A 27,478-nucleotide genomic window follows, 5' to 3' on the forward strand; every position below is an offset into this window, starting at 1 on the left:
ATTTCCGGTCGAGAAGGTGGTCAACGAAGTGGCGGTGCGACTCAAGCTACCCCGCTCCATGCGCATTCATCCGACATTCCATGTTTCCAAGCTCAAGCCAGTCAGGGAGAGTCCTCTGCAGCCCGCCTCCCGGCCTCCTCCTCCTCCTCGCCTCATTGATGGGGCTCCAGCGTACACCGTACGGCGCCTTCTTCACTCTCGTCGCCGGGGTAGAGGACTGCAGTACCTGGTGGATTGGGAGGGTTATGGCCCGGAGGAGCGGTCCTGGGTCCCGGCTCGGCAGATCCTGGACGACCAGCTGATTGGGGATTTCCACCGTCTCCATCCTGATCAGCCCTCCCGCACCGCTCCTGGAGGGGGGTCCTCTGCCTCCGCTCCCCCTTCTTCTCCGGTTCCCGGGCCGTCTGGTTTGGGGTCCTGCATGGGGGGCCCCGCCTCGCCGGTGGGGGTTGATCCTTCTTCTGATGACAACGACGACGTTGGGTCTGGGGGTTCTGAGGAGTTCTAACCCTCCTCCTGGCCCTCTCCGCCCACCCGGTTTCTGTGGCCTTGGTTTGGGACGTCATGGGCCGTCCCTTGAGGGGGGGGTTCTGTCATGGTTCCTGCATCCTCCTCCCCCTCACTGCCAGTAACTTTCCACTCACCTTCCTCTGACCTGCTCTACCTGCAAGCCATGCCCACTGCTGCAGCCTGCTCTCCCCACAGCTGCAGCTCATCATCAATCTACCCGGTATTTAAGACACTCCAGCCCACACACTCATTGCAAGATCGTCCTCTGCAGCATGCATGTCTTTCCAGCGCTTTCCTGCCAGATCTTCCGTTACCGACTCTGCCTGTTCCCGACCTGCTCTCCTCGCCTGACTCCCCGTGAACCTACCTTTCTGCTCGGCTTCGACGATTCTTCTGCCTGATCCCTGTTGGTGCTGTTGTCTCCGCGGACGGACTTCCCGGTGACCGAACCCCTGCCTGCCCCCGACCACTCTTCCGCTCGACCCCCGACAACGCTCCTACACGTGTTGTCGGCTCGTGGTGCTACGGGGCTTCCTCATCACCAGCCGCACTGGGTACAAGCTTCGTTTCTTCGCTTCGTGAGACACCCAGAGACATTACTAGGGCTCACAGCCCGAAGAATGAACTCTCAGTCTGTAAGCTGAACATCTATTGTGTTGGTATTAATAAAAGTTATTACCGACTGCCAGAGCGTTGTTGTGTACTGCATCTGGGTCCTCAACACACCCGTTACAGTACCCCTGTTTAAATCTTGGCATGGCAAGAGCTACTAAAAAAAAAAAAAAAAGGCTCACAACACAACATCTCTTTACAAAAACAAACCAAAAACTCCTTTTTCTCTTTTTCACAATAGTTGTTTGAGTAGTTTAGTTTAATGCATGGAGTTAAACATTTCTACTCACATGGATGATTTAAGAAGATCTATGGCAGCTGTCTGCTCGAAGTGTTCGGCAAAGTCTAAGGCTGTCCTGAAATGAGATAAAAATAGTCACTTAATGAATTTGAAGTATTCAACAGCCTGAAGAAATATTGCACATTTCACATTTTAACTGGAGATTGTGCTCGCTCTTTGTATTGTGTGATAGTTGTATTGTCTGTCTGTATTTATTGTTGTAACCTTGTTTTAAGCTGCTCTCTTGGCCAGGTCATTCTTCGAAAAGAGATATTGAGATTTAAATCTCAATGAGTCTTTTACCTGGTTAAATAAAGGATATATAAAACAAAACCATGTGACAGGTATGGCTTTAAGAGTGGAAAATGTAGTGGCTTGAGGAATAAATTTGCAGCTTGTACAGCTACATTATTTGCAATATTGTGAAGTCGCCTGGAGGTGTGAACAAATCCCTCAAGTAAAAGCCTGTGATATATGCCTCCTCTATTTCTATAGACAATGAAAGAAGTAGTGAATCACTGTGAGACTTCAGATAGCATCAGCTTGGTAACATCACATGGTGGATGACCTACCATCCATTGGATGCCTTAATGTTGATGTCTGCCCCCATACTGAGCAGCTGCTCCAGCTGAGTGAAGAGCCCTCGGCCTGCTGCCACCATCAGAGGCGTGGCCCCTGTCTCACTGTGCCTGTAGTCCACTGGGTAAAAGAACACAAGTATGAAAAAACAGCTAGCGCCTTCATATCTTACATCCATTCATTATCTGTACCCATGATTTATGTTCTGACAGCACAGGGCCACCACTAAAATATTCACTGTCAAAGGAGAAAAATTAAAATGTTGGGGATGACCACTCTCTTGAAAGTATGGTAAACATGAAGCAAGACTCAGAAGACGATTAGCATAGCTTAGCATAAAAACTGGAAGCAGGAGAAAACAGCCAGCAGGCCTGTACAAAATTTATAAATACACATAACACCTCAAAGAGTTGTGGTTTTATGGGCAGTTATGCACTATCAACAGTTTAAAGTGTACAATATGGATAAAATGCTCTATGCTTTATATGTAATCTTGTAAGCTGAAAACTGCTGATGGATAATATAACAGACAGGACTGTGTAATCCATATACCTGACAAATGAAGGCACACCTTCACATTGAAGAAATCACACATCTTCTATTACATGTACATTATCCGCTGGAATTTTGATCACCATAGTAACATGTGCAAAGTGACAGTGACCATTCTAATAGTGATTAAATGCCAGTTTTTCAAAGTTGTATAGTGAATGATTCTGGAAAGGTGAGTGAGAGAGAGCTCAGCCCTGAGAGTCATACCGTTAACATTTTCATAGAGAATGAGGTTGAAGAGTCGAATGAAAGCATCCTCGTCTTTGTTGAGGAAAGCGTTGGAGATGCTGGAGTCCATCTCCCTCTGCACCCACAGCTCTAGCTGCTCTGTCTCATTCTCATGCTGGAACACAAAATTGGACACTGACTCAACCTGGTGCACATTCAACAGCCATTTTTAAAGAAAGATCCCATATAACTACAATAAAGAAGATCTGCTATTATGATGGATTCACTTTTTCTTTTTCTTAGAAAAAAGTACAATAAAATCAACAAAACAATGGCGACATAGTGTTGCATCAGTGTGTAATTTTACTGGCACTATGAAGCAAAACTGGCACAAAATGTAACAACAGTGTTTAACGTCTAGTGTCATTTTAAATAGATGTCAGTTTGGATCTGTAACTACCTCCCTACCATTTCCCCCATGTTTTTAAAAGAGATTAAACCAATTTTCTCAAGTTTCAATGAGTTCAACAGCTTGTGAAAGGCATCTGAATGAAGAACAAGAAAACTGACATCCATCCTGGTTTAAAAGGGTAAAATTATCTTTGTGTTTCAACACTGATGGGTATAGGGAGGTAATTTTTGTATCTATATAATTATGCAGATATAATGTCAACACTTTATTTGCATTGTAGAGTAAATTGTAACAAGTGGAGTAAACTGGGTTTTTACAGTAGAGACAGCATTATTGTGCAGGCCCCACTAATATAAAAATAAATTATTACATTTCAAAAAAGATATAATAGCAGGCTTATTAAGCTTCAACAGCGAACAAGCAGTGCTGCTATGTCAGATAGCAGAGGCCACAATTCTAATAAGCCACACAGTTCAATTATCTTGCAAATACATCGATAACAAGATGGGATGCTCAACATTAAAATACTGGTCTTGATCAGACCTACTGAAGCAGTGCACAGAGAGTGGTGTGTGTCTGTGTGATTGTGTGTGTTGAGTGTGTTGGTTTACCACCTTGCTGGAGGTGTTGTCCACTCTGTCCAAGGAGCTGCTGTCCTGGAGGCAGCCTGAGGCAGACACAAGGGTTCCCTGTCCCTCCTCAACATTACTGTTCTCCACTGCCTTACACCACTCTGTCAAATGTTTCTGCTCCCTCTCCTCTGAGAACCAGAGCAAGTGATACACAGCAGAGATTACCACAAAACCAGATGGAACACTGTGATGTATTTTTTTGATTCAGTCTGACTCAGTGGACAAATTGACAAGGCCATACTTCTCTGTATGTCTTCCTTGTATTTCCTTATGTCCTTGTTAAAGCCTGTCAGCCTCAGAATGTCCTCCAGGAAGAGTTCCTTCACTTCAAACTGTCTTCCTTTGACTAAAAGTAGAAAACAAAACTACACAGATGAAGCTTGCACTACATTTTGCATTGTTTCAGTTATGTCAACCCATCTTTCCATTTAGAACAACTGTTCTGTGGGTGTAACACTCCCTCCAGTAGTTATCTCTTTGTGCCACTTAATGGTACATTATGCTTGTGGTATCAGCAATTTGAAATTAGCAAAAAATTGAGTATTTATGTGTGCAACATAGTGGTATTCCCCCATTTGCATTCTAATTGGACTAACGAGATAATACAGTATCTCAGATATTATTTCCAAGGGCCTGCTCTGAAATTCAATGTGGCAACCTTTCTTGACATTTGTAGAAAACAACTGAAAGTAGAGAATGTAAGCAAAAATAATGTGCATCAGCTTTTGACTGTTTTATGGTTGTGTGTTTGTGTTGTTGATTTGTGTATTTTTCCTCTTCAATATGTGAGTGGTGTAGGTCTGTGGTGCTGGTTTGGGTACATAGGATTAGATAAAATATAGTGTACTGTTTCTATATTGTGAGAATTAGACTTTTCACTGCATCTTATCCACCTGTCACGTGGAAGCCAACTAACATGCAAACAACACTACTAAGGAATCAAACGTTTTAAAGCAGCAACAGCTGGTATGAACTGAGTAAGCAGGATTTACGGTGGATAACGGGGCAGGAACCAAAATACTGAAGGAACAGGTCTATATCCAGAGCTGCACTGGAGAGAATCAGCTTCAGCATGGGGATTGTCTGAAGCACATCCCGCATCTTAGTGAGGAGGAAATCAGTCAGACCATCACGCTCGTGCACCTCGTCCTGTCAAAACAGCAAGTCACTTTAACATGGTGTGTTCTCTCAGTGAGTCCAAAACAACAGTGATATTTTTTAATTAAACTTTTTTAATAAGACATTTTGGCAAGACAGCAAAAACAAATAAGGCACAAATGCAATGTAAGCTTGCAGCAGTGATGTACTGGCGGGCTGCAGGACCCGCTGACGTCACTGCTGGGTGTGCTTAAACATATTTCAACCAGAGAGGGCAGCAAAACACTGCTTATCAGACAGATGTTGCTCTTCAAAGAACAAGCCCAGCTTCATGCAGATGTATTCCATAAAATGGGATTACAGAGTGAAGGTGTCCTGTTTACTGTTAGTGTTGATACTCACCACGATGACATGTGTGACAGTTATCATGCTGGCATCTCCAGCCATCAACGTTCTGAGGAACACTCCACTGGTGCAAAAGGTCAGAAGTGTCTTTGGGGAGACCCTGAACAGTTACAAGAAAAATGTACATATTGAGCAACTAAATTGCTTCACAATCTCCCAAATGTAAGACAGGAGAATGAGATAGTTGACTTGGGTTTAGGAACAGAGCCACACTTCAAACGCTTCTCTCATCACCTACGAAGAACCTTTTTTAAACATGAAATATTGGCTTCATCTGTGGAAGAAAGGGATATTTGTCTTTGACCTAAAGGATCCTCAAAGCTTTGATCACACATGACAACACGTTTAGTGCAAGAATTTGAACTTCTTTCTCAAAAGCTCTTTGTTTTTACACAACTATCTGTCACACTTTTCAGCCAACCTGACTTGTACATCCATCCCAGACTAGCACGACTCATGACTCCCTGTCCCACCTATATCCCCTTCCTCTAAGCCAATAATTATTCCTGAACAAGGGCCCTTTGATTTCCATGATGTGGAAAACACAGACTGAATCAGGGAATTAGATGACAAAATGGAATCAAGTGTAAAACATGAAATATTGTGGACTATGCTAAAATGTGGACGCATTTTATCCAAATCGGGGTTTGCCTCCCAATAGAAGTGATTTTTTCACAGCTAAGCTGAATGTACAGCAAAAACTGTGCTCCTGTGTTTGATGTCATTTACAGGCACGCTGCTTCTGTCCTCTGTTCTCTGTGTGGGTGTTTCAGCGAGGGCAGGTTCAGCTCCTCCACACACACCGGGCAGACATCGCAGGGAGAACACTGGGTCAGTTGTCACAGAGACTTTGCTTTGCTCTGCCTGTCTTTGCTTACACCTTTAGTGTCGGCTGGTTTGACCACCGAGATGTGAGTGACAGCAAGCTTGATCACAGTTTTTTTCACCATCAGCCAAGCTTGCTGTGTTCAGGATTACTTAGGACACTGAACAAAGTGAAAGCTTTGTTGAGTATTTGTGATGTTTGAGAAACACAAAGCTTTTTTGCTACATAAATTGACCAGAGGCTTTCTTGTATGATACTGGTTTCAAATGTGCGCCATTCTATTCAAAATGAAACACTAACAAACTATTTATAATACTAAGACATAAGAGTGAGTTCCAACAACATAGTATGAGGATTTAGAAATACCCAACAGCCCCAAAATGCATTGCGGCTCCTCTGACTATCCAATGGCCCATTAGGAAGAAGGCAGTGGAAATAATTAACCATTGGTTAAAAGAATTGAAAATGATGGTGAGTGCATGGATGTGCAGTTAAGAGGAAAAAGGTGGGAGCTCACATACTGTACTGTTGTAATGTTTGTCATTTTAATTGGACTTAAATAATACTAGAAAACGTCACATTAAGTGGAAGAAGTAATGTGGATTTTCATTTGTGATAAACAATTTTTATTCAACAGTACCCCAGGCGGCAAAGTTGATACAGTCATGTGATCCGGTGAAGACGTGTTGCTCGAGTATCATTCAGTGTCTGCTGGTAATGCCATACTTAACTGTTTATTTAGTGAGCAGTACTTACATACTATTTGAGTATGCAGTATGCAGTAATTAGTATGCAATTTCAAACATAACCTGTGTGAGTGAGTGTGCATGTGTGTGTACTTGTTTTATTGTGTTTAACTGGACTCTAAGCCAAGTTGGCAGATATACTGATTGACAGTTACTGCAGCTCATCCTTGAACTGAACAACTTGCTCTAAGTGTACATTATTAACATAAGATTATAACATCAATCTTTAGTGTGTTTCTAGCAAAGATAAAAGGCCGTTATCTGATCTACCTGCTCTCTAGTCTGACGTGATAGCCCACAGTCTGGCCCACATTCTCTCCTCTCTCAGCTGCTACTCTCTCAGCCACAGCAATGGCGGCCAGGCGCCTGGGCTGAGTGCAGAAGATCCTGCATGGCTCTCCATTCCTGCTGTACTCATCCAGCAGGAACTGTGGGATCTGGGCAGCACACAATGACCCTGGATTACCTTTACAGAGTTCACTCTATGGCTTCATCTTTACCACATATATACTGAACAGCTGTCCAGCGGATATACAAAGGATTTAGTCCCTCCAACAACATTAGAGCTTTTAATACAAAGAAATGAGAAGATAAACCATCCCCTCTCAAGATCCTGTGATCTTGTATTTATGTCAAAATGTTTCTAAAGTAGAGGGTTTAATCAGTGAAACAGCTCCATATGTAATTAATAATTTGAATTTTAACAAATGGGGACATCCTGGTAGCCTAATGATTACAGCACAATACCAAACAACTACAATGTCCATAATGTGATTTCTGATGGGGAGCATTGCTGCACTGTCCAAGAAGAACAATCACAATGTATGACTAGAATTACCGCCTCACAGTTATATGCCTCCGCACATCGGTCAAACTGCGCTTAAATTTACATCTTGTCTGTGAACACATGGATGCTTCAAAAATTCAGTATCTGACCAAATGTCTCCCCTTCCGCTCCTGAGATATGTGAGATATGATGTTGAATAATGGACCAAAAAATGGTTTTGCAAAGCTTTATGATGTTACAGTGAAGCTGACCTTTGACCTTTTGGATATAAATGTCAGCACTTCAACTTCATTATATCCCATTAGGTATTTGTGTGAAACTTTGTCATCATCAGTGTATTAGTTCTTGAGATTTGGCTAAAAATATGTTTTGTGAGGTCACAGTGACCCTGTCAATTATCTTTAACCTCCAAATTCTAATCAGTTTCTCTGCTGAGTCCAAGGGAACAGGTTTCTCGCCTGATGAAAAGCCACAGGATCAAAAAAGTGATTTGGGCTTATCCTCTGGGGATCATGTATATTTGTGTTTAATTCTATCACAGTGAGTTTGGTAGTTGCTGAGATACTTGAGTAGGGACCACAGTCTTGGAGCATCTTTCTCTGGTATAACCCACCTGTGTAGTCTTCCCAGAGCCAGTCTCTCCCACTACCAGCACCACTCTGTTTCCTCTGATGAGCTGAACGATCTCCTCCTGGCGTTCATGCACTGGCAGAGAGCATCGGAAACTGTCCAGTTCTGATGGACTCCTCCTCTGAGGCACCATGGGTATGCCGTTGTTTAGGCGCCCACTCGCCCTGTTCCTGTCATAACTATTGTCTGAGGAAAGAAGGGGATCACATGATTCTGTGCAACACACCCTTTAGACTTGACAATCAGATACATTTTGGATCTTGAAATGCTTAGGCATGGTTTCATGCTATGATGACGTAGACTGGTTGTTGTCCTGACATTACTGTATACATCATATTGGAATTACATTGGAATTAGGGCTGGGTGAGAAAACAATCTAGAAAAAGCAGCATGATAAAATTCTCATCAATAATGATAAGCTTTGGACAATTTTACTTCATAGTGCTAGCTCTAATAGCCTATCACACAGAAGAAATAAACACATCAACAGCGAGTCAGTCTGCTGGTTCTGGCCTGCATGTCAAAGTGCACGCCCAGTTCCTTCCAAAAAACATGTGAGCTACCATTGAACAAAGCGACTGCACCGGCAGTCAGAAAATACAGGCATGTATAAGTCCGTCCACAAGTTTTAGCAGGGCTAGCAGGGCTGCACCAAAACAATAATCCCCCATGTTATCTTTGTAGCTATTGCCTCAGATGAAAAGGAGTCAAGAAGGAACAAGGTTATAAAAAGCCCAGTTCTACTTAATAGCAAAGACATGACGAAGCACAGTGGAGACAGACTTGAGACTGGAATTTGTTGTTAGGGTGTTGTTCTGGACTCCAAAAGTGCATAAGCTGAAAGATGTAGAATAAGGACTGGTTTACAGTGTTAACATTTTGCACATTTTACAAACATTTTTACCCATAGTGGATGTAAAAGAACAAACAAACAAAAAACTGTAGATAATTCAGGTTTTTTAACTGCATTATATCTTCCAGTTAAGGAACTTAAATTTGCCAGGGCTTCAAGTCCATGTTGTTCTGTGCCAATTCATTACTATTAGGATTCAAGCCCAAGCAGAGAGACGTTTGTGCCTGTTTGCTTTAATTAATATTAACTGGAATAAGCTGGAAACAACACTTGCCCCAGTGGTTGGAAATGATGTGCACATTCTTCCCATGAAGTATGACCTCAATAGGCCTAGTGGTGGCGCTGTATTAAAAGCTTCTGATCATTGGTAAAAGCCCTCAGATTTGAACTGACAATTAAAACTTGGAAACTCTTGGACTCTTGGTCTGGAGCAAACATTTGAGATGTTTGTGGCTTTACCAAAGGAATCTGATGTGATGTCACAGCTTTAGATTTTTAGTTAAAGGCAAGCTAACTTGTATTGTTTTTTTAAGGCAGATAAAGCATGTTTGCACATTCACTGTTTACATGACGTTTTTCTATTTAATATGTTAATACACTACATTCTAAAGTTTAACTTATGAACCCTCTGGTATCTTTGATATTATGACAGTATTCAAACTGGCAGCATTATCAAATTCTGTTTCATTATAAATATAAATATTGATCAATATGGATGATAAATGGATAATAATACTGTCCCACTGACCCAGCTCTCACTGGAATATGTGTAATGTATCACTGAATATGGCAGGGGTTTTTCAAAATGTGGGCGAGTGAGCCTCCCCTCAGAGAACATAAGACCAGCTTTATGGAGATGTGGGGGAACTCGGTCTCCACAGACAGCCAAAAGTGAAAAGTGAAGTGGCACGTCACTCATCTTTTGTGTCAAGTGAGGTTGTTTTTGTTTGACGTTTAATCTCATCCATGTTTGTCACTGTGTGTATGTGTGCTTTAGTGTATGTATACTTGTGTGTATGTGTGTGGATAAGAACCATTTGGTCCGTCTGGTATGCCATGCCACTTTCTGCAGTTCAAACCAAATAATTACTGTTTATTATGTGTAATACTGTAATTAAATGAGGAACAGACCACGGTGGGGATGTATCACTCATGTAACGAGTGTTATCGGGATGAGGCACATAAATGAGAAAACAGAGCTGGCAGAATATGGAATGTAGTTTAGATCTATCTTTTGGGAGTTTTATGGTTTCCCACTGAGTTACAGTGACACTGGACACAGAGGCTGACAGAGGGAAGACCTCTGTAGAGCTATTCATTTTTCCATCATGTAGCCCAGAGAAGAAAGATGGAAGATTAACATTTTTTACAACAGGTGGCCAGGGTAGACAGCAGTCCAGAGGAAGCAGACGGCGACAATTTGGTTAATTTTCTCACAGAGTGGATGATATTCTCACATCTGTGTCAGTGTTACTGCAAAGTCCTAGTTTAAACACAGACGCTGACACTTACCGGCTTCAGCAGCCACAGACGTGCCACTTCTGCTGTTGGGCTGCATGTTTATGCGTCCCTTGTTGCTGATGGGGAACCTCTGAAGTAGGCTGCGGATGAAATGTAAGGAATTGTGGGAGACTGTGAGGACCATGGCTGGCCGAGGTTTGTCTGAACTGGCCCTCTTCCTGACGGTGAGGAAACGATTTGTTTTTTTCCTAAAGGAGAGAAAAATTCCTGAGATTAATTTATATCACTTCAAACTGATTCAAATGCCAGAAAAACGGCCCTCTGCCTCTTAGAGTGGTCTTTCTTTTGCATTACTTTTGGTACTATCAAAAACTTAAAACTTGACTTGGCATATTAACTGTTTTTAAAGGCAAATAGATCTGTACATCAATGGCAAAGCAATGAAAAGGAATGTTTTATTTATTAAATTGACCTTTAGGTCAATTTCATACAATGAAAATAAGATAGGTCCCAAAATAGAGCCTTGAGGAACCCCACAACTGATACTCACTGTGGTAATGGTAAATGGTAAATGGACTATACTTGTATAGCGCTTTTCTAGTCTTATTGACCACTCAAAGCGCTTTAACACTACATGTCACATTCACCCATTTACACACACATTCACAAACTGGCAGCCGAGGCTTCCGTACAAGGTGCCACCTGCTACTCAGGTCAAACTCTGATGACGCAGCATCTGAAGCAATTTGGGGTTCAGTATCTTGCCCAAGGATACTACAGCATGTTGCCAGGAGGAGCTGGGTATTGAACTGCTGACCTTCCGATTAGAAATGACCCACTCTGCCTCTGAGCCACAGCCGCCCCGTAGAATGGTGACTATGGTGAGCAGGCTTGTAGGGCTGGCAGATTTGTTAGATCAGTATAACTGAAAAGAAGACTGCTGTCTTCAACTTCCTGAATGTTGTGATTACCATTAATCTCCAGCAGCAACACAAGTAGCCAGAGCGGATCTTGCATCATGCATCTCACAGGTGTTGCAGTCAACACGTGGCACCTCTATAGCCAATGCTGCCCAACTGAAAACACACTTTTGGGCTACAATGTAGTCTACAGCAGCTATGTGTTAAGGCTTCAAAGCTACCCCATAACCCCTGAACACAGAACCACAAATGCAGCTTTTCTGTAAAAGAACTTTTACCCCTTCTGTGAGAGTGAGTGTATACCTTGGTATATTACTCATTAGAGCTGGGCAATAAATTTTTTTTTATCATTTCGAGATATGAGACTATATATCATCTTAGATATTTGCTATTGTGATATCGTGATGTGGAATAAATGGTGTTTTTCCTGATTTTAAAGATTGCATTACAGTAAAGTGATGTACAGTACTTTTCTCAGTTTATCCGACAGTACTACTTGTTTTAATACTAATCTTTACCGACTTAGTTATTATATCTACATTACTAATGATTATTCATCAAAAATGGAATTGTGTTAATATTTTCTCAAAGTATCCCTACACTCCTACAATATTGTGACATCAAAGAGGGAATTTGGTAAAAAAAAAAAAAAGTGATGTCTATTCTGTCCTCCAATTTGACCATTAACAAGGTGCTTTTGAGATTTAAAAATATCGAGATATATGTTGTGTATCAAGGTATAGACTACAAATATCACAATATAATTTTCAGCCCATATCACCCAGCCCTATTACTCATGTCACTTTCAGTCCTGTCGATGTGAGGGTCTAAGGACAGAGGGATGTCGAATGCTTTAAAGCCCTCTGAGCCAAGTTATGATTTGTGACAATGGGTTTTATAAAGCAAAATTCCTCAGAGAGATTCTCAGATATCTGATGAGCACACGTCCTGGTGGAGGAACTCACCCTTTGCTCTTCGAGATGTAACCCAGGGATCGTGCCATTTGATGAACGAAAGCCCTCTCAGTGCGGGTGAAGGAGGAGGGAAATTCCACCTCTGCTCAGTCAGGGACAGGAAAGAGGAAATGTAAGGACACCCAACTACAACCCTCATAAGTTCCTGCTCACACTGGGACAGGTAGTGATTATGAAGGTGGTCATATATGTGGTAACGACTACTAATGCTGCCGAAGGCTTACCACACAGAAGTGGTCTACTCTTATACAAAACAATAAAAACAGTTGATACCGTTCTCGTCACTGTAGGAAAACCTCTCCAGACAGAGGTTGACTGCGATCTCGACTTCTTCATCAATACGAACTCCTTTGAGACGGCTGGAGATGGAGCCTAGGGGTGATGTACTCCGGCTCTTGGATGGTTTCTGTGTTGCTGTACCAGAGTACGCCATGTTGCACTGCAGTACAACAAGAATTCATCTTACCACAGGAAGAGCAGGAATTTTTACGACCAAATTTGACAGAAATACAGGCCTATCTATTGATTCCAACAAAAATTCTCAGATCTTGACCACTATGTAAAATCTGCATCAGAGCCTGGTGCTCTTGAATGGTATGCAACAACAGAGCCTTTGCCAGAGGTACAGTGTCACTTCAGTGCATAAGTATAAATCCCACTGTCTTCCACACAAGACTGACAAGATGCAATGACAGGCGTATGAAATGATGTATGTCTCAGTCCTAGCAGCGCCCTAACATCTTTCAAAATGATGTCTGCACCAAGTTTAAGAGACAGGGACTGAATAAGTAAGAAATCGTGCTGCTTTCTACTGTTTACAAGTCGGTTTTCAGATCTGTCAGATCTGACATCGAACTTTGGTGACAAACGAGAAAAAAACACCTCACAGAAACAATGCTCTGGTTTTCTGGCGAAGATTTGCCGCATATTTCAGCGGGTTTCCCCCGCTTTTTAAAAAACGGCATACACGCCTTTATTTTGGTGGGAAAGTGGTATATAGGAAAAGGGGTAGTGTATGTTGAGCTATATGACACGACTTACACTTGTTATATTGTGCTTACAACAAATGCTACAGTAGTAAGTAAGTAGTAAGTAGTTAGACAGTAGTAGTTATTAGCTAGCCTGAACATTGCTGTGGTTTAAGGATAGTTTAATGAGCTGTTAATGCGCTTCTCCAAAACTGGCTCGTGAGTTTCGCTTCACCAGTAACATTGCCGTCAAAGAAACTGAAACACTCAACTAACTTGGCTAAGCTCCAGTTAGCTGACAGGCTAAGAGACACATCAGGAGGAGACGGCTCTCTCCAAGTCTCTGGTCAGCCTTGGCATTTAAACTCATGCCCGCAGATACTGTACCTTCAATAGCAAACAGCTTTCACGGTGAGTGGGGCATGGGACACAGTGGGCTGGACGATGGATGTATTAGGGATGGACTGGCTGTATTGAACGTTTTTGCGGGGTCTTTTTTCCCTGCTCGCCGAACGAAAGTACATCCGGTCCGACTCTTTCAGAATTGACGCATTATGGTTGGCTGTGTCCACACTTTCGTAATACGTCCGTAATTATGTCAAACCTTACGTGAACTTTAAAACTTTTTTTTCACGAAGTCAACTTACTGCATAGCCCTGAGATTATGAAACAAAAACGATTAACAGGATTGTATATGAGTTAGGCCTGTATTTGGACTTCCAAAATAAAAGCACAGTCATATATGCATTCTGTATGCTTATCATTGGTTAAGCCTTTGTAACCTCAGCAAACTGGCTTAATTTCTCTCAGACAGAGGGTTAGAAAGCAATGAACAATGTAGCTAGACATGGCCGAAAAAGCAACAGGTCGTTTGTTTAAAAATGAAGAAAAAGAAGAAGAGGAAGAAGAAACGACAAATTACCTGAACATACGCACAAACATATATATATATATATCATACACACACAGGCATCTGAAGGCAGCACATGAAAACTGATGTCCATCCAGGTTCATCCAAATAACTTCAATAACTGAGTGAAACATGTGCTTGTGGAACATTTACTGGAGATACTCAGTGCTGGTGGTGTGCAAACACGGCCATGACCTTTAATAGTAACTGTACATTTCAGGAGGTCAGCTGACAGAGTAACATTTCCCCACTGTTCACTACACGAAAATCAAATCAGCATGCTACTACTGTACTACTTAAATCCAGGCCTTTCTCCAGGTGAAAATAAACTTTTAAATGTTTGATATATAGTGCATATTTAATTCATGCCAACAGCCATGAGTGGGAAAAACAGAATTTTATTAATATTCACATTTTAAGTCAAAACACCACTGAAGTCAAAGAACTTGAAATCACCATTTGTACAATCAATGACAAAGAGTCCCCAGTGAGATTCACAAAAAGAGATCTTGCATCCAGTTGCGTCGTCTCACATGTGTGCATGGTATTACCTTGAGGAAATATGGTTAGACTGTTGGTTGAACCTCTAAAACTTTGTAATTTGTAATGTTTTTCAGAACAAGTCATGGTCACAGTTACTGCAGTGGACCGCCGTCGTGCCCCATTGCTTTAGAGTCTGTATGTTTTCATAGCGACCAAACCCAATGGCAGCTAACCAAGGAATCATGAAGAATATGAATCAGAACTTCTTCTTTTGAGCATTGTTTCAGTGGGCTCCTGAGCAGCAAACTGCCACAATGATGATAAAACTGAATGTGAAATTGACTTTGTATCATCATTTTCAAATTGGCAGACAATGTAGAACCTGAACTTGAAAAAAAAATAGCAAAACAGACTCTTGTGTTTGCATTTGAGTTGTGATTGCAATCAGCTAATTTCTGATGAATATGGCAAGAGGACATTTTCATACTAGTCAATATCATAATGGTTTCCATAGAGTTTTCACAAGAGAGACATGCAAAAATCATCCTGCCTTTATGGAAATGTTCATTTTCATTGGGGAAAAGCTAACATCAGGATGTAATTCAAATTCAAATGCAACTTTGCAATAACAATGAGCTTGCACATGGTCAATCAATTGTATTCACTCAATTACTATTATGATTTTCTGATTTATTATGGAGTACACTGAAAATTAGAACCTGTCTTTTTTGGAGCCTTAATCATGGAATTCCAAACATCAATTTGACCTAATGGTTTCATCTTAATATTGGCAGCAATAAAATTCCAAACAACAAGGTAACATGAATTAAATGACGTTCAAATTGTAAGGACGACGTTGCGAGGCCACTTGTTCTTCTTTCCTAAGTCAATATTCCATTCATTGCTGGGTTAAAATCTTACATATATTTGGAAATAAAGACAATAACAGTGTAAGCCAATAACATTGATACCCAGCTTTTTTCAGCATCCAAAACATTGTGGGACTCAACTTGAAGAATGGAGGAAATAATAAACTATTACATCTTAAAATCAATATACAGCATGATAAATTCAACAGGGATTCACTGGCCAACTTCACAAAGATATCACAGCTGTTTTGTTTTTACATTTCACTCTCACCTCATTTGTGCTTAAAATCAACCCTGCTCTCCAGACTGTTGCTGCCTTTAAAAGCATAATCGTTCAACTGAGCAGTTGTCTTATTGTCTATGTGTAGCATCCTGCAGAGTGAATCATCAACTTAATTACACAAAGATGAAGAAATAAAAACTAAAGGTGGGATTCCACCACTGACACACTGAAGACTGTTGTTAGGTCATCCTGTTTTGTATAGTCTAAGAAGTCGGGAAGCAAAGGCAAACTACATCAGTGAAGCTTATTGGATGTGTTCAATAGGAAATGGGCAACTCCCAACTGTACCTGTGTGTTCATGACAAGCACGGCAAGAAGGAAAAGAGTATGCTCAGGAACATCCTTGCCTGTACTGTCTGGTACAGTGCTTTAACAGCCATGCCAGTAGTCAAAACATTTCATGATGGCGTCTCGGTCAAATTTAAAATTGAGGAAAGCCCTGGAGGACAGCAGGTGCTCAGAGTCTCTGCTGTAGATTGTCTGGTGACCGCCAGAGCTGCATGAGGCCGCATCTGTGGAGAGAAAAGCTCATTTACATGTTTCCTTAGTGCAGGCTGTTAGCCTTTAACCTTAGAAACACCTGAAACTAAGCTAAAAGGGGGACTGTGTGCGTGCTAATACATCTTGCTTGTTGGATTCAGTGTATCATGCTGCATTGAAATGTGTCACTTACTCAGGTTTTTGTACACACCACTGTTATTTGTATGAGACAGCTGGTTCGTCTTCTCTGTCCAACCACAGACTGGCAGACTGGTATGCTTTCCTTTTAAGGGACATTTTACAGGAACTGCCTTCTTATTTATGTTCTTTGTTGACTCCTAAAACTGTTAGTAGTCGTAACATTTGGTCACACAGACAACTTTTCTGTGTTGTTCCTCGAGCCTGCACTGAGATTTTAAAAACAGGATTTCTAAATCCTTTAAAACCTTTTGGACACTGAATGCACCTGTTCGGTATCTGAACACTGCTAACTGACTATTTTAAGTTTGTTGCCTGTTGATTTTGTTTGAATTTTGAGTACCACCACCACCAACAAAAAACAATGACAGTGAAATGCACATTTAGGCTAACTGGATTGTCGTTAATATGTTAAATATTAGAATCCACAGCATATGCAGTTATAAATGAATTATGGAATTCCAAAGATGAATTTGACCTAATGTCTTCATCTTAATATTGGCAGCAATAATATTCCATACAACAAGGTAACATAAAGTGAATGACGTTTAAGCAAAGACCAAGTTGTGAGGCCACTTGTACTTTTTCCCATGTCAATATTCCATTATTCCTTCATATTCTCTGGGTGTATGGGTAACTCTGGAACTTGGCTCTACTTACACAGACACTAGCTCCAAATGACATCACCTGGGCAAGATGGTAGTGGCTTTTGGCTTTGAGACGCATTGTCCATCTTTATATCAAGGTCTGTATCCCAGACTCTGAAGTGGCCCAAGGGATCAGAAAACTCGATCAGGGCATACCTTTTTAGAAATTACTTGGGAATTGCAGACCTTACTAATAATGAATTGTGCCCCCAGTTTTGCATTTTTTGTGCTACGTTTTTCATTTGCTTCACTATATGACTTCTGGTGTTTCACTCTGTGAATGCTCTGGAAACTCGACCTGCTGGTCTCATGTTGGAAAAGGGGCCAGTAATGTTTTTCTGTAAACATATTTGCCAAATCAGGAACCAGTAACACATCTGTCACTTCTCCTACACAGTTCAAGAGTGACTTAAGTACTATCACATCAGTTACAGGGCAGCAGTAAAACTAGTCTATTTAGCTTAGCAAAATGGGTGAAATCTCAAAGTTAGACATAACTGTACAAACCTCTCTCAAAACTGTCTTGCAGTCTTCTGGGTTGAAGTTTTTTATTTTCTTTCTGTGGAAAGAAGAGCACAGCTTGTAACTGAACCATCATTTACAAAGCAATATTATGCCACACCCAAACAAAACATGTTCAGACATTTTGGAAGGCAAATTGTGCTGTCGCAGACAAGCTACCAAAATCACATCTTGGTGGAGACTGATCCACAGGCAAAAATACCATTGTATGATGTCTAATATTGAGGTTAGCATCGGATGTGGTCTCTATCGTAAAAACAGCAAAGTGAAACAAATATTCCACTTACCAATATGGCTTTCACTTGCTGGTTGTTGGCTCCGTTGTCATTTGCTCCTTTCTTCACATGAGACGAGTCCTGACTTTTCTTCCCGTCGCCTTTCACATTTGGGTTCTGCAGAGCAACAGCAGAAGGGAGTAGTTAGGTTACTGTGATGTAGCAACCCTGTCTTAAGCCACTGACAGATTCTTTTTTTTTTTAAGATTCTTTTTTTGGGCTTTTATTTCCTTTAATTGACAGGACAGTGTGAGCGTGAAAGGCGGAGAGAGAGAAAGGGGGAGACATGCAGCAAAGGGCCAAGGCCAGATTCAAACCTGCGGCCGCTGCAGCGAGGACACAGCCTCTGCACATTGGGCGCCGCTCTTTCCACTGAGCCACCAGTGGAAAGAGATTCTTTGTCCTATTGCAAAAGCTGATTCAGTGAGGTACCATCATTATATCACCCTACAACACCACAAATTCCCTTCTGCCATTTTACAGAGACCAAAACAAATGGTGTGTTTGGGTCCTGATACACCAAGCCAAAAGTTGGCCGATGGTCAACGTTTGGCCATTGGTGAGTGTCGTGCTCTCGTCTTTGCGGTGTGTCCTGCTCAGATAGTCCTTGTCAGCTTTTTGTCTGCTGATTCAGCATGTTGAATTTGCGTCGGAGTCGGTGAATAAAATCACTCTGATTGGCCGTTCGGTGCAGTGCACAAGGAGGCAAACGGAAGTGAGGAATGTAACCAAAGAGCTTAAGTCAAGAGGGAGTGAGGTGGAAACAAACTTGTTATATACGGTCAGATAGGTTTTTTTTTATACATTAAGCTCTTTAGCAAAAATGTTTCCTATGGTTTACCATAGCACTCAGTATTGGTCACCACTAGTTCTTTGATGTCGGTTGGTGAGTCTGGGCCTTTAAGGGAGCTCCCATCAGCTCAGATTTTCAGAGGTAGGCACCTGAGGGGTAAAGTGTCAGACAGAAGAGACTGCTTTCCATGGGAGGAAGCAGCGGCTCTACCATTCAGCTGCTTCCATAAGTCTTTATTCCGTTCACCCAAAGTATGACAGAAAAAAAAATCATCAATAACTTTTTTCAGTGACGAAGAGGAGACAAAAATGAGCTTAAATAAGACTTTAATAGTAAAAACTAATAGTAAAAACTATTTTAAAATAATAAAATTGGTTTCGTTGACGAGACGAGACGAAACAAAGACAGGACTACATTATTGTTGGTGGGCTGTTGGACCAAAATGGGAGGAGAGGAGAACACAATGATACATTATTTTATTAAACTTCTAAGGAAAATGTTTTAAACTAGGAAGCTGAGAACAGCTGTGCCTCTGATGACGTATGAGCAGTATGAGATCATAGCGCTAACGGGCTAGTACACTCCAGTAGTCTTCCACAGTCTAGCAAGCGTGCAACTATTAAGTGTTGGTAACATGTAGCCTTACTGTAAAATCCTGCTCTTACATAAGGACTAAGAGTAAAAGAGTAATCCAACCTGGTTGATGTCATACTGGCTCAACTGGCCCAGGGCCTTCTGATGCTTGTGTTTTGCCCAGCCGTCTCCTGGAAATGCATCAGTACCTGCGAGGCGGCGGGACTTTGACCTAAAAGATGGCAGAAAAAAAAAACAAAGTGGATATTTTACATGATTTACATAATTACATGATTCAAGGTTGATGTTAAACTATTGGTGGCGCAGATGCCAATGCCTTTAACTTCTACTAAAGGGACATTAAGGGTTAAAATTCTTGCTCTTCTTGGGGATGTACTCATGGTTCAATGCACCTATTGTAAACACTTTGGATAAAATAAATGTTATTTAATGTGATTTCTTTGAGAAAAGATTGTGAGTTCTACTGATGATTGATGAAGAGCCTTTACCGAGCACTTTCTGAAGGTTTGCATGGAGTGTTGCCGTTGTTTGCAAAGTCCTCATCGCTGTCTGTTGACTCGCCTTTCAGCCTGCTGATCCATTCTCGCAGCGGTCTGTACAGATGGAGCAGGAAGTATGACATCAATACCAGTCAACTGATGAATGAAACTAAATGACATTTTCAAGTCAAACATACAAAGATTCACCAATATTGTGGCTGCCACATATTGTGATATTAAACACTGTACGGGCAGCTTTAGAGGTGCTGGTGGGTTTTTTGTTGAATTTTGGACAGAGCCAGGCTTGCTGTTCTTCCCGCTTCCAGTCTTCAGCTCAGCTAGGCTGTTCTTATTATAAAGACAAGAGAGTGATATCCATGCTCTCATCTCACCCTCAGAAGGAAAGCAAATACAGTGATTATGCTTCAGTGGAAACAAATATTGTTAGGGATGTCCTGATAAACGTTTTTTTGCCCCAAGTCTGAGTAATTTGATATTGAGTATAAGTATTAAAATTACAACATCTTTTTGGCCTGTTTCAAGGAAATGTCTCAGTCCCTTTAAGCCTTTGTTGCTTAAGTGAGTCTCCTGAATGAACTGTGTTTCAGTGTTTGTTTTCAGCGTCCGCACATTTTTTAGGCAAATTACAATTCATACATTGGTTACACGGTGGTACTTTTGCACTTTTGTATTTGTATGACAACCCCCCTTTAACTTAATGACTGTATTGGTTTTTAATGGCCCTGTAGTAGTTCGAGCTATCTACTTCTATTCAAGGCCTCCAGCTGGTATGACCTTGTGCGTAGATGCTGTGTATGTCGTTTCTGTTTTTTGTCTATGGTAGCTGACCAGTTTCCCCTTTAGAGATTAATAAAGTGAATCATCTCCTCTCCTCTCCTCTCCTCTCCTCTCCTCTCCTCTCCCTCTCCTCCTCCCTCTCCTCCTCCCTCCTCCCTCCTCTCCTCTCCCTCCTCCTCCTCTCCTCTCCTCGCCCCTCCGCTCCTCTCCTCTCCTCTCCTCTCCCCTCCCCTCCCCTCCTATCCTATCCTCTTCTATCTTCTCCTATCCTCTCCTCTCCTCTCCTCTCCTATCAAATACATGAGCCATTTGGCTTTTTTGATTGCGGGCCTTTAATTGCATTTGCAACTGGTGGTGAGTGTGGTTGTAGGAAACTCTGCACCACTCCTCTCTCTTCCGAGCAGGGTGGAGAAACACCATGCACTATGGTTGAAAGCAAAACGTGAGTCTCTCACACTGAACTGAATTGAAACGAGTGCTCATATCTTTGGTAAATAACGTAAATAAACAGTCTCATACTGCAATTTCATTTATGGTGTGTGGCATTTTGCCACGGGTGGGCTCAGCTGCTGCCCTTATACACAGGAGCTCAGCATAAAGAAGAAACAGAGACAGATGAGTGGAGTAGAGTTGACAAACAGTGTGCTCCGTATTGCTGTCTATGATAGTAAAACACCTGTATAACAGCTGCCATAAAGAAGGATCAGATGGGGCTCTATGATGCTAAATACAGCCAACCCTGATCATCCAAAAGTACCTTGACTGGTCCTGATAGCGATCGTTGAGATCAGATCAGGAAATCCCTAATATTCATGGATAATTCAACAATGAAAGAAACAATCTGCAGCCTCCTACTCACCTTATGAATGGAATGGCCATGAAAAACCTGTTGGGGGCAAGTCCAAGTTTAGACTTTGGGGTCATGTCATTCCTGTGACATGGCAGCTTCTCGATAGGAAACCATTCAATGTTCTACAAGAAAAGAAGAAATGGATTTTCAAATGCATCTGTCAGCCACAAAAAAAGGAAGTCAAGTCAACGTGATGACAAAATGCGTACCCTGATCTCTTTCCTTGTTTTGGGGTTGAACTTGGTGTCTTTTGACACTCCTGGGATGATGTAGAGCCGCACCAGCTGGTCAGTGATTTTCTGCTCTATGTACATGTCTTTGCAAATGATATTCTTGATATCAAAGCCCGTCTCCTCCAACACCTGAAATACAGACAGTTGTTTTCGACTATGAACTAAAAGCATTAATTCTACATGGCTTTTGATGATTTCGCTTGGCCAAAGTGAAGCAGGAAATAACATGAGACTCACTTCACGGACTGCACAGTCATGAGGAGCTTCATCCTCATTAACTTTCCCCTTTGGAAAGCCCCAGCCGGACTTGGCCAGGTAGCCCTGAACAAGCAGTGCCTGAGGAGAGAAGATACACCAGCTAGCTGCAGCATGTTGAGTGGTGTTATTGAACAGCATGAGGTGAACACTGAGGACTGTGTCAGGGCATGCTTCACATCAACAGTATCTCTCTTCTTAAAGTAACAGATAGTTCATGAGTTAACTTTTCAACCTAATATGAAAGGACAAGATTGTTTTTAAAAGTTTTTAAAAAATACATTAGAATGGGAGTGCTGCAGTGTCACGGGGCACCTGGCATCTATTCTGCAATGAGCTTTGTCTGTTGGGTTTTCTTTCTTTTCACAGCACCCAGAATTCTGCCCTGGGGATCAATAAATGATTATCATTTTAGCTGAAAAATGTTCAACTTTAGGGGTAAAAACGCTATGCTCTACACTGGAGCCCATTGGTGGATGAGGTCACTCTGACAGTTTGGTTCGGTGCAGACACGGAAGTGAGGGATGTAAGCAAAGAGCTAAAGACCAGGTAAGACTGTTTTCTTCAGCAACTGAGCTCATTCATAGAAATGTTTCCTAATGGTTTGTGTTGTTGGACGAGTGTGAAAGAACAACGCACGTTTTCGAGTGTTTCATCCAGAATGATTGCTCCATAAGTAGGTACACCCATCTTGTACTCCTTCCACTGCTCCAGGACTTTCTGCACATCCTCCCCATGTGGCAACAGAAACGGACAGTGATGGAAGAGTTTGTCGTCGTCAAGGAAAATACCATCAAATGACTTCAAACATGAGACTGAGGAGGTGAGAAGAAAACCTAACCGCTGATGTGAAATCCCTGGTTTCTTTTAGGTGGTTGTTATTACAATGAAATATAAAAGGTAAAAATGCATTTCAAGGCTCAAAAGGGGATGCTTTGGAATGTGTGCAGTTAATATCAATATTAATTAATACATTCATGCTAAATATGGACAAAAAAGGTGAAGGTTATGTAACATCATTGACATGGAAGGATATCTGCTTTGGCAAAGTCTCTTATCCCACAGTGAGGAGCTCCTGGAGTGTTCTGCATGCAGAAGTCCAGGTAGAACCAGTGGGCCAGCTCAATCTGGAAGCACACCCGGATAGCATTGTCCCTCTCCTCACTGGGGATGTGCAGGATGAAACGGCTGGAGAAACACAGCAGAGCGCTATATTTTAACTTTTGCAACATTTTCTGCCTTAGAATCTTATGTTGTACTTCTGTCATTATGCATATTTAATGAGCAGTGTTGGAGGGACGTCTAAGTCTTTTTGCCGACAACTGCTTTCTGTAAATGTTGTATATATGGCAATAAATAGATGTAAAAACTACAACCAGTGGTGGATAAAGTATCTGAAAGCCATGCTTGAGTAATTTACAGATTTCTTACCAGAAAATTATTGGTGGAAGTCAAAGTTAGTTATTACAATATTACTTGACTAAAAGTCTAATATTTAATATACTTAGGTAGCAAAAGTAGTTTTTATCATTTTAAATGTAATAAAGTATTGAAAGTAAAAGTAACATTAAATGCTGGTAATAGAAAAGCAAGCAGGCAGAATTTTGAAGTTTATTCTTAAAATGCATCAAACTTGAAGAAAAAAGTTGATTTTCACATCTTGAGGGATTTAAAGACAAAATACGATGTGTTCATCCCTCCCTCCCTCCTTCCTTCCTTTCCTGTTTTGCATTGAGTAACTAAAATACTTAGAGGAAATGTAGTGGAGTGAAAATGAAAGTTGACGGAAATATGCCAAATGAAAAATGCAAGTTAAGTACTCTCTAAAGATATTTAAGTATGGTAATGTAGTATTATTAGTACTACTACTTTTGTATTACTAGTATTATTACTTTGTCAGATTACACCACTGACTACAACGCAATCACTAACAACCTCAATGCCACAGAACTTAACACCATAAAAGTATCAACAAAATAACAGAGGTATAATGGAAAAAAGTAATAAAACTTTGTAACATTACTTGAGTATTTTTTGAAAGAATATCGTTAACTTGAGTGTTTTATATTTCTGTCAACTTTCACTTTTACTCCACCACATTTCCCCCAAACATTTATGTCAAGTTACCTTCTACAAAAAAGGAAAGGAAGGCAGAAGGGACGGAGGCAGGAGGCAACAAACAAATGAAGGAATTGGATGGATGGGAAAAAAATGGTTTTTGTTCCTTAAATCCTTTACGTGGTGAAACAGACCTCTTCAAGTGTAATGTAGGTTCCATTTTAGGCCCGTGTACATGTCAAGAAGAAAATAAACATCATACTCTCAAACTTCTGAGCGCTTGTTTTTTATTTCCAGCATTTACTTATACTTTTATTTTCAATATTTGAGTACATTTAATATTATTAAACTACTTTTGATACTTCAGTACAGTAAATATCAGATACTACAAGACTTTTACTCAAGTTATACTCTGACAGGTGACTCTGCCAACGTCATTTTCTGCTAAGAAATCTATGCTGATACTCAAGTGTGGCTTTTAGGTACTTCATCCACCACTGCAAAACACTGAACAACAAAGGCATCATAAAAGTAGACCTTATGTCGAAACAGCTGGGTCAGAATAAACTGCACAGGAGTCCCTAATAAAGTGGACACTGAAGGTACTGTTTCCCATAGCGCAAAAATAAAAGCAATCAAAATGTACAAAACATACCTCTATCTATGTTGGTAACTGAATGGTGCTGGTACTCTATGGTGCTGATTTTATGCTGTATGTTGTTGGGCAGTGTTTTTGTTTGTGTATACCAATTAAGATTTGAAACATGAGCAAACTGACTTAATTTCTCAACAAACAAACAAAAAAAGGAGGAAAAAAAAACATGATAATAGGTAACTCAAAAAGAAATTATCCAAAAATTAGGTAAAAAAAAATCTCCTAGAAAATCCCCAAAAAATTAGTACAAGCACAAAAGAACAAGAACGTACAAAGTAAAAGAACAAAAACATGAAATTACCTGAATAGTAATTCTAATAATAATAATAATATTTCTGGAAACTAGTTCTACATACATATGAATAAATAAACAGTTTTGAATGTTTTCCAAAATCATGTGATAATTTTCATACTGCCTCTCTACTTTAAAGTTAAATTTCGGGTCATTTTGTCGTCTCCGTTCACAATTATTTTTAGCGATTTAGGAGACGTCAAGTTGTTGATTACTTTTTTCCAGTGTTTTGACAGAAATCAATCCAATGTGTTCACGTTTCAGAGGTTGAAATCCTTGTGAAAAGCTAAAACTGATGTCGATCCAGGTTTCAGATAGTTTAAAGAAAACTGCTGGCTAAATGCTACTTGTTCCAGTGTGCTGGGGAGTCTGTGAGGAGACATGTCAGGCAATTTTCCTATGAAAGCATCATGAGGCAAACACGGCTAAACATCAGCTGAGCTAACTCAAAACATGTCACGGAGACTGCTTGCTTCCCGCTTCAACAAACACAGAGAAGTCACAGTTTTTTTTTAAGCCTAACGACCAGACAAACGACGGTGGTAAAGTCGGTAACGCGCTAAACTGCCGCTCAGGTTACCTGCACAGGTCGTCTAGCACGCCGGAGGGGATCTCCACTCTTTTTGTTTCCATGTTGGTTGAAAACATCCCGCCTGTGTCTGTGAGCAGGAGCTGCTAACGCCATAAGAACAGGAAGCTACATCATTATAACAGCTCTCAGGACCCCAGCTCGATATTAGCTACACTGAAGTAGCAAAAAACATAAGTCCTTTACTCCTCCACCGGGAACCGGACGGAGTCGGGACACAGCATAGACGGTTGGTGGTCTGTTGTTTGTGCTGCGTTCATGTCATTAAGGAAGGACGACAGAGATGTGGAAACTCCGTTTACGACCGTTCACACCCAACGATGCATAGAGGCATTGTGAGTTTTCAAGCACCTTCATGTTATTAAGCATCTATTCGAATATGTGGAGAAAAACATAGCAGTGCTTCGTTATTCGCCGTACTCATGACTTGGATGTTGGCTTGCACGCTCTTTAAAAGACTGAAATCGGACAATTCCGATATAACATGAACGCAGCATTATTTTACCACCGGAAGTCAGTCATCCAATCAAAGGCTTTAGGTTACGGCTTAAATTGACTAAACGAAACTCTATTGGTTCATCTTTATGTCTGTCAAATGACGAGCGAGAAATATTCAGCAAGGTAGTTTGACGCGTCTGAGTCACAGAAAGTGTTTAGCTTGTAAGAAATTCACTAATGCATAAAAGATATTTCTCATTTGTGTTCATCGTATTGTAATTCAAATGTTATTTACGACATCTATTTAGGTTTCTTCCCCTTTTTGCCCCAGTTACGGGAGTTTTTCCTCAGGTGATGTGAGGGTCTAAGGGCAGAGGGATGTCGAATGCTGTAAAGCTCTCTGAGGCAAACCGTGTTTATTGATAATGGGCTTTATAAATAAAACTGAATTGAACTGAATCGTATAAATGTGAAATAGCATTAATGTGGCGGTCGTCTTCAACTGAGGATCTAAACTTTTCTGAACAGGAGTCATTGTAAACTCATGAACTCACTTCTCTGACTGTTTTTCCTCCTTACTGCATATAGCAAACACTATCAGTAACTGTATTGAACTTATTATTATCCAGAAACTAAACTCTGTCACATCTTTTCTAGCATTGTCAGTGATATGGAAAATATGAAAAGATTTTTCCAAAATTATTATTGATATCTCATACAAAGTATTTGCATTTGGCTATTTTATAAGCGTGTTCTATTCTGGCTCCTTTACTGTGAAAGGAAATTTGAGGCAAAGGTATATATCATACATTTATTGAGTAAGTGTTCATTTGCAAAACCCATCATCTTTACTAGGTTTTTTGTTTTGTTTTGTTTTGTTTTGTTTCGTTTTGTTTTGTTTTATTTTGTTTATACAAGGTTTTGAACAGTAGGGGAGACTGGGGATGGTTGTGAAATTTTTGTCACAGTTCCTATAACTCACTGAATCTATGTTAGAGCTTTTTTTGGCCCAAAGTAATTCCCCTTTTTTTGAGTACTATTAGCAATTTTTTTCAACATTTCCAATCATATTGTATAATTCATTAATTAATGTGAAATGCAGGGAGTTCCATCAATACAACCTGCCCCACTACCGGATCAAATTGTAATGCAACCAGGGGTAAATAGTAACAAAAAGGCCGGAGATAAACTTGCTGTTTAACCTTGTGTTCATGTAAGGGTCGAGTTGCATCACGAGCTCTTTTGTATATTTACTAGCCTATGCGCGATCCGTGCTACTAGAGGATACCTCTAAGGCACACGAGAGAGCTCAGGCCTTATCCAACTACCAGATGTGTGGGATGTAAATATCAGACATAGTGAAA

General features: G+C 40.9%; 2 protein-coding genes across 2 annotated transcripts in view; both read right to left on the minus strand.

The window, feature by feature from the left end:
• Nucleotides 1-13,917, minus strand: part of ythdc2 (YTH domain containing 2) — a 41,770-nt gene extending 27,853 nt beyond the window's left edge. The window contains exons 1-13 of the mRNA XM_088071242.1: nucleotides 13,801-13,917; nucleotides 12,719-12,884; nucleotides 12,437-12,527; nucleotides 10,603-10,799; nucleotides 8,221-8,423; nucleotides 7,091-7,257; nucleotides 5,246-5,348; nucleotides 4,738-4,894; nucleotides 3,987-4,091; nucleotides 3,728-3,873; nucleotides 2,741-2,876; nucleotides 1,975-2,101; nucleotides 1,413-1,478 (exon numbers count right to left, since the gene is read on the minus strand). Coding sequence (XP_087927368.1) covers nucleotides 1,413-1,478; nucleotides 1,975-2,101; nucleotides 2,741-2,876; nucleotides 3,728-3,873; nucleotides 3,987-4,091; nucleotides 4,738-4,894; nucleotides 5,246-5,348; nucleotides 7,091-7,257; nucleotides 8,221-8,423; nucleotides 10,603-10,799; nucleotides 12,437-12,527; nucleotides 12,719-12,878 — 1,658 coding nt within the window. The 5' untranslated portion in view covers nucleotides 12,879-12,884; nucleotides 13,801-13,917. The remainder of the gene's footprint in view (nucleotides 1-1,412; nucleotides 1,479-1,974; nucleotides 2,102-2,740; nucleotides 2,877-3,727; nucleotides 3,874-3,986; nucleotides 4,092-4,737; nucleotides 4,895-5,245; nucleotides 5,349-7,090; nucleotides 7,258-8,220; nucleotides 8,424-10,602; nucleotides 10,800-12,436; nucleotides 12,528-12,718; nucleotides 12,885-13,800) is intronic.
• Nucleotides 13,918-14,705: 788 nt separating this feature from the next.
• LOC121939363 (m7GpppN-mRNA hydrolase-like) lies at nucleotides 14,706-26,042 on the minus strand. Its single transcript, XM_088071190.1, has 11 exons — nucleotides 25,668-26,042; nucleotides 23,119-23,270; nucleotides 22,722-22,849; nucleotides 22,065-22,163; nucleotides 21,804-21,956; nucleotides 21,604-21,716; nucleotides 19,956-20,060; nucleotides 19,570-19,678; nucleotides 18,093-18,197; nucleotides 17,791-17,842; nucleotides 14,706-16,470 (listed from the first exon to the last, which is right to left on the minus strand). The coding sequence occupies exons 1-11, from the start codon at nucleotides 25,733-25,735 to the stop codon at nucleotides 16,328-16,330; spliced, it is 1,227 nt and encodes a 408-aa protein (XP_087927316.1). The 5' UTR covers nucleotides 25,736-26,042; the 3' UTR covers nucleotides 14,706-16,327.
• Between the last annotated feature and the right edge of the window lie 1,436 nt (nucleotides 26,043-27,478).

Source organism: Plectropomus leopardus, chromosome 20 (assembly GCF_026936395.1).
Source record: "Plectropomus leopardus strain MGB_pleo_1.0 chromosome 20, ASM2693639v1, whole genome shotgun sequence".
NCBI classification, from domain to species: Eukaryota; Metazoa; Chordata; class Actinopteri; order Perciformes; family Serranidae; genus Plectropomus; species Plectropomus leopardus.

Bases quoted from the DNA above. Each gene is read 5' to 3' on its own strand.
- LOC121939363 (XM_088071190.1), bottom strand. From the start codon at position 25,735: ATGTTTTCAACCAACATGGAAACAAAAAGAGTGGAGATCCCCTCCGGC. The intron at 22,164-22,721 runs GTGCGTTGTTCT...TTCTCTCCTCAG, and splicing joins TGGATGAAACACTCGAAAAC to GCACTGCTTGTTCAGGGCTA. The intron at 20,061-21,603 runs GTGAGTAGGAGG...CCATCTGTACAG, and splicing joins ATGGCCATTCCATTCATAAG to ACCGCTGCGAGAATGGATCA.